The 13,788-nt window shown below is 39.7% G+C and overlaps 1 protein-coding gene and 1 long non-coding RNA gene across 3 annotated transcripts in view; one reads left to right on the forward strand and one right to left on the reverse strand.

Annotated features, from left to right (window-relative positions):
• The window catches only part of LOC139969826 (17-beta-hydroxysteroid dehydrogenase 13-like), a 41,647-nt gene that overhangs the window by 1,838 nt on the left and 26,021 nt on the right, over positions 1–13,788 (reverse strand). The window contains exons 1-6 of one of the 2 annotated variants that reach the window (XM_071975122.1): positions 4,360–4,543; positions 2,886–3,145; positions 2,094–2,196; positions 1,791–1,923; positions 1,220–1,467; positions 530–646 (exon numbers count right to left, since the gene is read on the reverse strand). In XM_071975122.1, coding sequence (XP_071831223.1) covers positions 530–646; positions 1,220–1,467; positions 1,791–1,923; positions 2,094–2,196; positions 2,886–3,102 — 818 coding nt within the window. In that variant the 5' untranslated portion in view covers positions 3,103–3,145; positions 4,360–4,543. Of the gene's footprint in view, positions 1–529; positions 647–1,219; positions 1,468–1,790; positions 1,924–2,093; positions 2,197–2,885; positions 3,146–4,359; positions 4,544–13,788 lie in introns of those variants that run through there. The other variant, XM_071975123.1, reaches the window with a different exon arrangement.
• LOC139969828 (uncharacterized) overlaps positions 11,467–13,788 on the forward strand; it is a 31,709-nt gene continuing 29,387 nt past the window's right edge. Inside the window, exon 1 of the long non-coding RNA XR_011793810.1 lies at positions 11,467–13,220. This is a non-coding gene — a long non-coding RNA (uncharacterized lncRNA). The remainder of the gene's footprint in view (positions 13,221–13,788) is intronic.

Here is a 13,788-nt window from a genome sequence, read left to right on the forward strand (position 1 = left end):
GAGGAAACAAACGTGCGATCATCAAAATCACTGTTACAATTGTAGAACTCAAAATGACTTACTCCATTGACTTACATACTAAATTCGGCAGCTGCCATGGCTGGCAGAGCATAGAAAGAAGTTTTCAACTAACATACCATTATGACAGCTGATGGCTTGGACAATCACAGCAGATGAGTTTCCCAATGCTGAATCTAATAATATTGAAACTGCAGTGTCAAAATTGTAACATTCTCCCTTGAAAATATAAAATAGGCCTAGATAATATAAAAGTGAAAGTAAAAGAAGATTTCAGATCCACGTGGCACTATGACGTCACAGATTTAGAAAATGACAGTTCCCAGAGATAACTCTTAAAACTATATAGGATATCTCCTAAATGAGACAATATTCTCTTTACTTGTTTTTAGGGGAGTTTGTTCTTCACAAAGATAAGCCAAAGAGGATGGTTGGAGGTAGTGGTCCCTTTTTAATTCTTTGAAGATTGGTGAAGGAAAAAAAAAAGCGGGAAGAAAGAACAATTACTTACCCAAGTTGGCCTAAAATAAAACCCATAATAGAAGGCAAGAATAGATGACGTTTATTTCTCAGCATTCCATCTACGATAGCTTCAGCTACTGTATCTTCCTTCAGAGTAGGAATAAATCTGCAAACAATTGGGTTATAAATATCAATAAGAGGCGCAAGTTCGCTTGTAAAGAACACCCTCTTCTGGTGTCCTGTGGTTTAAGTCTGCCCCAATCCCCCTCCCCGTCTTTTTGATTTGCTGCTTATTGTCAAACCAAGTTCTCCGAGATTTAAAACATCTACATTACAAAGTTCACAATGTGAATTGAAGCACCTGTTACAATACATAGTAAGGCATAGATGATCAAATACTGAGAAAATGTCATGATCCAAAGCATCCAAAAAAGGGTAAACAATGCTTATAAAATGAGATGTTGTCAGGTCTCTGCTGATTTCAGAAACTTCCTCACAAAAATATAAAACCGACGACCGATTCCAGGGGGTAGAAACGTACCCTGGAATTACAGTTGTAAGCCTTAAGAATGGTAGATTTTGGAAAGAAGAGGATGCGGGCGTTGACCCTGAAGAAGGTGACTGAGGGCGCAGTGCTAAACTTTCATAAAAGTTCATTATAGAATGAAGACATAAAGGTGAGGAGTGAAGAAGATATGTATTTTGAACCGGTCTTCATTTAACAAGTTTCACCGATTACCTGCTGTAGTATCTCTCTATTAAGCCTGTATTGACGTAGAATGGATTAACACACGTTAATCTAATCCCTGTCTTGTTAAAGACCTGGTTGAGCTCGTATTCCAAGGCATCATCCAGACCACGGGCGGCAAACTTCGAAGCTGTATAATCGGTGAGATAGGCAGACCCTACGTAACCAGCCACTGACGCAATGGTGACGATATGACCAGAGTCTGCTTTCAACATATCTGGCAAAAAGGCACGAATGGTCTGCAAAATTAAAGAACAAAATCGCAATTTTCCCCTAGCGGCTTTAAACTTGCAAATTTCAAACCTGCAAAAATCGTTGAAAGAGTGAGTTTACCGAACTTTTTTACTTTTGATATCATATTTGATATGTCGTAGATTGTTAAAAAAAATGCTTTGTACATCTCAGCTGATAACCAGTGCAAAGCTTGAAATTCTTTGGTCATTGATTCCAATACCGTTACATATATATATATATATATATAAGGAATATATATATATATATATAAGGAATATATATATATAAGGAATATATATATATATATTATATATATATATATACTTACCCAGAAATGCGCCATGACGTTAACATTCATCGTTCGTATGATTTGTTCGTCTGTGAGGTCTAGGATAGACTGGCCTACCAAAATCCCAGCGTTGTTGATGAGAATATTGACCTCACCAACATCTGTTTTGACTCTTTAAAAGAACAATGTCAAAAAAGGGGGAAAAATCGTTAAGGACACACAAACTTCAGATCTACTTCATAATACGGAATGAAGAGAGACAATTTAAGTGAGTACAATTGTTGTAGAGGTATTTAATATTTGAAATTTGGAAAAACTTATCAGTTAAATCAATTCCCCTACCTTTGAGCCGTTTCCTTGACTTTATCTTTATCAGTGACGTTGACCGTGTACGTGTGAGCCTTGCCGCCATCACCTCTGATCTGCTGCGCTGTGTCCTCGTTGCCTGTGTGAAATTGAACAAAACGTATTCTGATTTTTATAATAAACTCAGGAAGAACGAAGACGAAGACAGAAGAACGAAGACGGAAGAACGAAGAAAAGTGGGGCCGGGGACTAATAATTGTCCTGACGGCCCACTTCGCTCTCGACGCCCCTTGAGTGTATGAATTAGTCCCATATTATCGGTACGAGCATTCAGTCAAATTTACAATGCGCAATGACCTCGGACGACATTTTGCGTGTTAAGCGATCGAATAACACATCTCCACCAATCATGGCCTATGTCTCGTGGAAACATTTACAAATAATGAAATTGGAGTGTAATAGTAACTTTACTCTAATTTATGACTTGATCACACCCTATATATAGGGTAAAACTGACATGATATAAACAAGGAAGATTAAGGACAGACCCTGGATTTGAAAAAAAAAGAAGGGATGTGGCATTTAGGTTGTTCAACCCGACTCCCATTTATGGAGGGGTTCCACCTCCCCCCCCCTTGTGATTCCTTGCCATATAATTTCCAATTAACTATTTGATTCACGTAGAGCAAGTGAGGTAAATTTATCAGGTATCACAGCATTGTACAATCATGGTTACTGTTGTTTCAAGGTGTCTCAACAGTGAAACTTTTCCAAACAAGCATTCCTCTGACCCGGGTTGCTTCTCGCGAATCCGTCGGAGAGACTTACCCTTTTCATTGATGTCCCATAGCACCAAAGTAGCGCCCTTCTTTGCTAGTTTTAGAGCGGTCAGACGGCCGATGCCGTGCCCAGCACCAGTTACTAGAATTATCTTGCCATCCACGGACTTTTGAACGACCGGGACGAATAATCTGAACAGAGCTATTGTGTCATAAACAATGAGCTTCAAAATGAGAAGGAGAGCCTCAAATACAACTCCTATCATGGTGAACCAGAGTCTTGGAAGAGAGAATAAGTTTATGAAAACACTGGGAAAAAACAGAAAAACATCTGATTGATATGATTAAGTATATAAGAACTATAAGTCATCAGCGAGCTATTTGAATGTGATAGTGGTTGACGTGGTTTAAGAGCACCAGGGCACGTCCCAGAAGTGAAACCCGATTGAAAATGTAACAGAGTATCGAGGCAATGACGCGAGCAATGATGTGAGAAACCTGTATGTCAGCATTTTTTTTGCCTTTTAACATTTTCTTTGGCATTCCAGTACCTGGAAACCAACTTTCTATAGGGGTATAGTATAGTGCACTAGCTTGTTTGATCTAGTTAATGTGCACTGGTTACATGATTCTGGTTGGCTGTTTGTATTAGTATTTATTCAGGCACGTATAGAGAGGGATTTTCGAAGGGAGGGGCGAACCTGTAGGCAAATTATAAGAGCCGTAGATTCGGCATTGGAAACTTTCTAAGCGTAGCACCACCATGAGTTGGCGCGAAGCGCACCAGGAAATTTTGGCCGAAAATGTCTCTCAGATCGCTGGAAATGGCACTTCCCAGGCATTGCAAGTTGCATCTAAGCATTTTCTATTTTGAAACTACTAGCCATATCATAAAACGTACAAAAATATGCTCAAGGGGGGGGGGGGAGGAGGAGCGGTCTCCCCCTTCGCCCCCCTGGCTACGCTCCTGTATTTATTAGAGCAGGAATTATATAATTCGACGGTCGTTTACATGCGTTTTCACTGAGTACAGTGCGACTACTGTCTATGTCTTCTCGGCCAATGTGCTATGTCACGTCGGGTTTTTTCAGCAACTATAGCCTACTGCCGGTCCGCGGTCGAAGGGTCGTTCATTAGTGGTCATCATGGAGATTCGAGACCACTCAGACCAAAGATATATTTTTCGCACATGTATTTTTTTCGACACCCAAAGTCCCAGTGGGGGAGGGGGGCGACTGGCAGCCTGCAGTTTCCCATTTATGTCAAGGCCCGACCATCGACAACCGTATCTGAAACCGTCCGCAATCGTTGTATTGTACAGCCCTTACACGTATGCACACAACTATGCAGGTAGCATGCATAGGCATGGAGTAGCCTAATTATGTATCAAATCGCTTGATAGGCCTATTCACAACGTGCAGGAATATATACATATAAATATATACACACATAGTTCCTATGGTTTTCAGTCGCTGTACACAAACCTTATATACGGTCGGTCTATAGCTAAAAAGGTGACTTACCTTTTCGCTCAGTACCAGTATACACTGCCCTGTCACACCTCATATGAAAAGCTAGTCAAGTTTTACTCCAAATACTGTGTACTGGCGATATAAAGCCTAACACAGAACTATGATGCCTGGTATTTGAATATGTGCTCACGTACGCTACAAGAAAATCACACACACACATCACACACGCAAACAAGTATTGTATGGTACTTACTGTATAACCAGGGAGCTGCTACTCTAGCAGCTCCCTGGTATAACAGACTAGTGTCAAGTAGACCTTCAAACACGCACCCGCACAATACACGTAACAACGAAACTTGACTACAACGATGCAATTCTATAGCTTTCTATAGTGGTGTAGTGTAAGTTAATGTGGTGGTCTCTTCTGATTCAAGCTGGTTAATTGTTAACGAGAATAAATCGGTACCTTGATGCGAAGGTAATTAAGAAATGAGATAATTTGATAAGAATCTTATAACAGACTGGATGTCTAAATGTTTCTAAAGCTTCTGGACGTGATGCAATCCATCCGTATTTGTTTAAAACTTTTGCACACCGTCATAGGCGTAGGAGGTGGGGGGGGGGGGCTGGGGGGGCTCCAGCCCCCAACCAAAATTTTTGGTGAAAATTCGGGCAATATGCTGAGAATTTTTCAGGCACCTACTGAAAGAAGAAAAGTTTGCAATGTGTTTTTCAATTTTTTGGGTGAAAATTCGGGCAATATGCTGAGAATTTTTCGGGCATCTACTGAAAGAAGAATAATTTGCAATGTGTTTTTCATTTTTTGGTGAAAATTCGGGCAATATGCTGAGAATTTTTCAGGCACCTACTGAAAGAAGAAAAGTTTGCAATGTGTTTTTTCAATTTTTTGGGTGAAAATTCGGGCAATATGCTGAGAATTTTTCGGGCACCTACAGTAAGAAGAATAATTTGCAATGTGTTTTTCATTTTTTGGGGGGTGAAAATTCGGGCAATATGCTGAGATTTTTTCGGGCACCTACTGAAAGAAGAATAACTTGCAATATGTTTTTCATTTTTTGGGGGGTTGAAAATTCGGGCAATATGCTGAGAATTTTTCGGGCACCCTGCAGAAAGAAGAATAATTTGCAATGTGTTTTTCAATGGTTAAACTGATATTATTATTATCGTTATTATTGTAACGACTTCCCCAATAATTATAACCAATATGGAAGGGTAATAACAGGGAAAATAAAACCAAAATTTTGGCGCGCTTCGCGCGCATTGAACATCTTATTGTGCATGTCATATAGGCATTCATCGGTTATCGGCATGTGATGTAATAACCGATGAATGCCTATATGATAGCACATTAAAGGTTTTGGTTATATTTTTCGGGCAAGTCGTTACAGCCCCCAAATCAAATCAGGCTCCTACGCCTATGCACACCATTTCTGAGTTCCACTCTCATTGGTTTTTAGTAAATTTATGAATGAAGGTTATGTTCCTTAGGACTGGAGATGTGCTAATATTACCCCAATTTTCAAGAAGGGTGATAAGTCTAAGCCCTGTAATTATAGGCCCGTTAGTCTCACTAGTGTTGTTTGTAAGGTCATGGCGTCTATTGTTAAAAAGTCTATGGTCAGTCACTTCAGTAGTCAGTCTTTGATCAGAGAGTCTCAACCAGGGACGTAGCTAAGGCCTGATGATTGGGGGGGTGTAGTGGCTGAAATTCCAACTGGATGGGTTTTGGAGCCAGAAAATTCCGACTGCTGCCTTGTACCCCCCCCCCCCCTCCACCCCGCACTAATCGTCAACGATACGGTCAGTCTCAGTCAGACACCCCATCTTTCGCGACTGTACTTATGTTCCGAACCTTTTTCGATACATTTGTACCTTATGGGGCAAAGTTTTTGCTTATGTTGATGGCACTTTTAAGCTTCCATAGATTAGCATTGGTGTTTTAATTGTATACCATAGAGACAATGTATATCCCAACGACGTAGCCAGGAGTTTGAAAGAGGGAGCACCTTTTGCGATTGATATGGGGGAGGGGTCTAAGGGGAGGGGGTGTCCCCCTCCCCTTTGAGATATTTTTGAACAATTGAAGGTCCTTAGATGCGATCTGGTGCGATTTGTTGCCAGTTTCATCATTATCATATGATATCATATTATCAGCAGATTTTGTTTTCCTGTTTGAATTCTTTTACATGTTCTTTTACATAATATATCAGAAATACATTTGACGAACTTAACTGATGGACAATATAAACTTTCATATTTTGTAAGACAGCCAGATGTGCAGTGGCCTAAAAACAAATATCGTTATCGCCGTGTATTAGCAGTGTAATAACAACAGCTTTTAAACATATTTTTCGACACTGAAAGGGGGGGGGGGGAGCAGTCGCTCCCCTGCTCCCCCTGGCTACGTAGCCTACGTCCCTGTATATCCTGAACTTACTTGACGCAAGCGAACAGGGTCGACCCACCCAATAGCAAAATTAATACATAAATTATCCGACTTGAAGCTGGCGAACGTTGTATTTTTTTTAGAGTATTCAAAATCATACGAAGTTTTGTATGGTGGAGTATAAGGATCGCGATATACAATTTCTCAATGTGACGAGGAAAACGTGGTAAATATGATTGATTAAAGGTCAATTTTGATCGAGAATTTTATGTCACTCACAAATTACAAGAACATATGAAAATAAAAGTGCGACAGTCAGAAAAATTAGAGTGCGACAGTCGGAAATTCCGAATTGAAGCTGGCGACAGTCGGAAATTCCGACAGTCGGAAATTCCGACTGTCGCACTCAAATTTTCCAACTATCGTAATTTTTACCAAGATTGGGGGGGTGAGACACCCCCCCACACCCCCCCTCTAGCGACGTCCCTGGTCTCAACATGGCTTTTGTCAAAAAAGGTCTTGTCTCACTAATATTCTTGAGTTTATGGAAGATGTAACAAGCTCACCAAATAGGCAGAAGTCTGTAGATGTTGTGTTCCTGGATTTTCAGAAGGCCTTTGATAAAGTTCCGCACCAGCGTCTTTTACTTAGGCTGAAGAGTATGGGTGTCAATGGGAATTTACTATCTTGGATCGAGAATTGGCTTGGTAATAGGAAACAGAGGGTGGTATTTAATGGCTGTGCTCCTTCTTGGCAGGAGGTTACTAGTGGGGTTCCACAAAGGTCTGTTGTGGGTCCCTTGTTGTTTTTTGCCTATAGGCTATACATGACATTGACGGAGATATTTTGTGTACAGCTAAGAAGTTTGCTGATGACACCAAACTGTATTCTGAGGTCTCTTCCAAAAGAGATTCTGAGAAATTTCCAACGGATTTGGATAAGGTTTTTTCCTGGTCTGAGGGATGGCAAATGCTTTCTAATATTGATAAATTCAAGGTGATGCATATTGGTAGTAGTAACCAAAAGGATACATACAATCTTAATGATGAGAAGTTGCAGGAGGTCTTTGTTGAAAAAGACCTAGGTATATCTACATTGACTCATCCCTGCAACCTTCTAAACATTGTCTTGAAGCTGCTAAAAGAGGTAATAGGGTTTTAGGTATGATCTAGAGGAATTTCAGTTTTCTGAAAGAGGACATAAAGTTGTTAGGCTTTATAAGCAGTTGGTTAGGCCTCATCTGGAGAATGCTGTGCACAGTGGCGTAGCTAGGATTTTTTGAGTGGGGGGGGCCATGGGGGGGGGCTGTTCTTTCTAGTGGGGGGGCCGGAGGTTACTATCTAAGCGGAGCGCCACCATGGTTGGCGCGGAGCGTACAGAGAAAATTTGAGATTTTCAGCACCCCCCAGATCGCAGGAGATGGCACCTGTGAGGCAAAATAGCAACCAAAAAAGATGTGCAACTTTGGTGACAGAAATGCAAAAAAAGTTTTTTCTCTTTCATGCTGACTGGCCTTGCCAACTCAACCAGACTTTTAACTTGAGGGAAGTTGGCATCATTTGCAGGAATTTCAGAATTCCCAATATTTGATATCTCTACCAGTAGTGGAAAATCCTGTTTCGACAGTTTCGTGGCCATAAAAAAGTTGTTTTGTGGAATATTCAATGACATATATTCATTTGACTCGAGGCAATATATGAATACCTGCATGGGCGGCGATCTGTTTCAAATATTAAGGGGGGGGGGGGACATCTGCTTAGATGCCGGCGAATTACTGTCAAAGCGGAGCGCCACCATTGGTTGGCGCGCAGCGTACAAGAAAATTTCTGGCTTTGATAGCCCCCCAGATGACCGGAAATGGCACTTCTCGGGCTTGAAAATGACCAACCAGATGTACACTTTTGCCTGAGAACCAAGTTTTTCCTAATAGTTTTTTTTTTTTCATTCATAACCTTTTGTTAAGATTGTCACCAGTCACACATCATGTTCGACCTCATTGCATTTGTAGGTAATTCTACGTAACGCCCCACAATACCCGTCAGCCCCACTTTTCAAGGTTTTAAGCCCATTATTTGTTCAGAATTTGAATAATAAATTCACTTCAAAACATACCCATAATGTTGCACTAAATTTCATCTATGGACAACCAATATAGAAACCCCCCCCCCCCCCCCTCAACCACTAACAGACCGGTCAAAATTGTACGAGTGTAGAGGGAAGTATACTATGATGAAGAATGTTGGTCAAGGAATTTTCGAAATTTCAGACACAGTTAAATTATTGGTGTACAAATATTAAAACCTCTTATAACGGCTACTATAAAACTTCGGTATCATAGAAAATCCCCAAAAAATATGCTCGAGGGGGGGCGGTCTCCACCCCTTCAACCCCCCTACCTTCCTTGGCTACGCACCTGCGGTTAGAAATCTTGTAGGAAACAGGCCAAATGGAAACCCAGTGAACCCATATCGATGTGGATCCTATGTATGATTGTACGTACTTACACTCATACACAAGATGCAAACCAAATTTCATTACGGATGCGGTCCGTCTAGCTATTCATTTCGAGAAAAAAAAGTAAAAACTACTTTCGGTCATATATAGTAACAAATTGTGACACGGTTAGACAGGCGCTTTGCGAGGAATTTGCCAAGGGAGGGGCAAAGCTTGTACCCAGACTTTCTAAGCGTAGCGCCACCATAAGTTGGCGCGAAGCGCAAAAGAAAATTTTGGCCGAAAATGCCTCCCAGATCGCTGGAAATGGCACTTCCCAGGCCTTGTAAGTTGCATCTAAGCATTTTCTATTTTGAAATTACTAGCGATATCATAAAAAAATACAAAACATATGCTTAAAAAAAAACTATGCCACCAAATATTGGGGGGGGGATATAAGATACTATATCCCCCACCTGAAATATTGGGGGGACATGTCCCCCCCCGTCCCCCCCCCATGATCGCCACCCATGAATACCTGATACCTCGGCTCAGAACAAACGGAGCCAATCTTTTGATAGATTGTTGCGCTAGGTGGAAGCACTGAACATATTTTCAGCAGATATCGCTATAACGCAGCACAACAAGGTTCGTGGTGTATGGTCGCAATCGTCGCATCGACCATTGCCATGCCATGCTGTGTGACCATTCTCATGATTACTACAGATATTGTATTATTCTTATTCTGCCAGATGCAGACGAGAAAATTGTGTAACTCTATTACCCAAATTATTGAACAAAAAATATTAGCGAATCGCACTGATGAGTGTTTTTTTTTTACCCCATTCCCAGTGGGGGGGCCAGTGGGGGGGCCAGCCGATTTCATGGGGGGGCCTCGGCCCCCCCAGGCCCCCCCGTAGCTACGCCACTGGCTGTGCAGGCTTGGAACCCATATTTTGCTAAGCATAAGGAAGTACTGGAAAGGTCCAGAGCCTGAGGGCTACTAGGATGATTTTCCCGTTAAAGGGTGTTCCTTATTATAGGCGGTTACAATTGTTGAATCTCACCACACTGCAGCTTAGGAGCTTACGTGGTGACTTGATTCAGGTTTTCAAGATTGTGTATGGTTTTGACAATTTATCCTTTACCGACTTTTTCACGTTTGCTAATAGTAGTTGTACCAGAGGTCATAGACTTAAACTCCAAAAGTCACAAAGTAGGAATAATATTCGGCATAACTTTTTTTCTAATAGGGAAGTTGTGAATGAGTGGAACGGTTTGTCTGAGAAAGTTGTACTTGCAAGTAGTGTGAATGGGTTTAAGAATGCATTGGGCAAGCACTTTAAGCATTGTAATCGGGTCTGAGTGTTTGTGTCTTCAGTTTTTTCCTTCTCTCCTATAGGGTCCTTCATGGGGACTTGAGTGTCCCTCCTGGTCCTTTTTCTCTACTCAACTTAACTACACGAAACTAAATTCAACATAAGAGTATAGGTTGGAAGCTTTGAATCTACAGGCTACAGTCGAAATAAAACCAATTGCTACATCTATATTCACTGCATGTGATTATAATGCGGTACTCATATATACGCAAGCAGGTGTACACAATGTCGTCGGTTTTAATTTACAACACGCTATCGAATATGCAAACTTATTTTCTTTAGCATCCTACGTACGTGTTGCTACCCCGCGTAACTTACTATTGCCACAGGCCCGGCTACGGTGCAAGTTCGATTCTACCTGGTTTGAAATTGCTGTTGGACTATGCAGTGACGTAGCTACGGGGAGGGGATGGGGAAGGGGAGCGACTTGGCCCAAATATCTTCCGCCCCCTTCGATGATATTCGGTTGAACTTGCAACGGTCTATAACCAGATGAATATAAATAGATCATGCATACTTTTTGAAGTTCCTTCAGTAGTAGGCCTATACAAGCTAATGTAAGCCTTTTGGAATACTTCTAAATAATGGGGAAGTAGACATGTGGCCCCATTCCCCCTTGTCTACGACCCTGATGACTGCTAGCACATCGCCCTGCTACACTTACTCATTTCATTTCTCAACTAATTAGCCTCGTCAGCGATAATAGGAGAGGATCATGAGAGCATCAAACACTTCACCAATACGTTGTTATATAAGTATACAGTTGCATCATTGAATTGATTATACACCACATGCAAAGTTTCAATGAATCCACGTGCATCATGCACTTAGAAGTTTCGTTAGGATGATGACATTACCAGCGATTTCGCTATACTAAAATGGTCACCATTATGTGAGCATTGCTATATGGAGGTATATATCAATACACTAGGCCCCCCCCCCTCCCCTGTACGCCAAAAACGGAAAGTAAACATGCAGACAAAACGAAATCTTGTGAAAGTTAACGGTAATTTTATTACCACAATCCGAATACAGAAATAAGACATGTTAAGCTATTTTCATATAAAGCTCAAATACACTTTAGTTCATAGGTTCAAAACACCAGAAAGTAAATATGTTTATTAGCTCAAATAATTAAGTGTTAAAAAAGGTGAAATTGATGGTTTGAAAGAAATTTCTTGGAAAGTGATTGAGATATTACAACTGTCATTTTTTTTCCAGTATAGAAGTATGGAATGCAGTCCTAGTTTGAATGTGTCTCCATGTGCATCCTTCGTCGACCCGCATTTACACCGACTGCCACAAAAGAAGATGTATACAGCTAAAAGTAAAACACAAAACACGTATGAGCTGAAAGTCACACATTTGTACAGTGGCACTTCCAAAGAAAATGCAGCATGTTTTTTTTTTCACATCAGCTTTGGTGACATTAACTGATTGTAGCAGACCGATTATGAAAAGAAGTAAACATGCACATAATTTGTTCAAAAGTTATATACACAAACTTGCAAGAATGTAGAACACATTATATAAGTACAATGGTATTTGGTATTCACATCATAATCCAAGTCAAATAAATGTAATATGACGGTACACCAGAAAAAGAAAGTATAATTACATTAAATTTTTTAATCACAATGTTACAGCACTATGTTTGGACGTGTTATGGTACATTAAACTTAAATTTTATTATTGGAACTTATTATCAGAATTCAATTGCCCAACCATCTTTTTTGCAGTTGGAGGGGGGGGGGTAAGCTAAGATGTTAATTTGTTCAGGGAAAGTGTCTAATGGGAGGGGTATCCCTCTACTTTGAGATATTTCGTAAAATTGATGATGCTTAGATGCACAGTGCTGTTACATATCTATGGTGCAAACAAAAACGATGTTGAAAATTCCTCGACAGTTTCTGTAGGTTGTATTGCATATAGTTATAAACTATACAATACGGCTATTAAAAAAAATTGTCTATCAGAATTGGGTGGGGCTGAGCCTGCTGATTGTCTCAAGATTACGGGGTTGCACCCCTGCCAGAATTATTTATCTAAGTATACCGATACATTTGCTATGATACATGGCGCGTATCTATGGAATAACTTGTTCATATAAACCCATTTTGGTTGACAAAAATCAAACAATTTCTCAACTTTAATTTTATGTCATGTCTAGCAAACAAAATAATATAAACCAATCTTCACGTCTCCGTGGGTTTTTACATATGAAATTTGCTTTCTACACACGTTGGTAGCCACTTTGAACAAACTTTGTAGAAAAGAAAACACGAATCGATTAATAAATGATTGATATCATAAGTAAATATCTTAGATGCATTACAAGGAATAAAAAAAAAACTGTTATCATAAGGTTTATCGACTATTAACGTTTCATAATATATACAGAGCCCTGATTATGTTGTGTTTTCGACATCAACGAAAATAACCGTAGTCCAGAATACAAACATTTTCCAAGTCTCATATAGCTGGTTAACAAGGAGACAAACCAAATCGTTGAATTATACGAACTAAACCAACTTGAAACACGCAAACAAACCGGTACATATTACATTTTGATGTTGGATATACAATATTAATACTATAGCCAACTTTCACAAGTTACTACGGATATCTAAATCGAGAAGAATCCATTTTTATTTTTTATCTTCTTTTGTTTTCTAGACAATATATGTTCTAATGTTTTACTCTACAGCTAAGCTTGCGAAAACTTGTTTCTGCAGATTTATTTCATTCTCAAAGAAGATAAAATTGTTGAAAAAGAAAAGAAGGACTGAACGAATAAAACACATACAGATTTGTTACATTTATGCATTGTTTAAAGCAAAAATGATCGTAAGGTTGATAAACTGAGACACCACAAATATCAATAAGCATCAACCAATATTGTTGAAATTTGAAAATCGAAGGTAGCATATTGACAATAAGCCAATACCTAACATTAATCAGTTTGCAATATGGTTATGCATACTATGGTTATGCAAACATTATTTAAATCAACCATATAGGCCTATCGTCGAAAAATGAACAGTACGATCTAGACGTATTACATAAGAGTGAATGAATGAACATGAACGGAAAGAGTGGTGTCTTTTAAGTCTCAATTGACAATTGATCTCAAAAGTATTACCGCAGCATTTAATAGAGAAATTCAATATATATTACTCAACGAAATGCGATTAGTGAATAATGAATGACTATCAATATAATATATGAATAAAATATATATCAAAAAATAAAACGTGAAAT

Source organism: Apostichopus japonicus, chromosome 7 (genome assembly GCF_037975245.1).
Source record: "Apostichopus japonicus isolate 1M-3 chromosome 7, ASM3797524v1, whole genome shotgun sequence".
NCBI classification, from domain to species: domain Eukaryota; kingdom Metazoa; phylum Echinodermata; class Holothuroidea; order Aspidochirotida; family Stichopodidae; genus Apostichopus; species Apostichopus japonicus.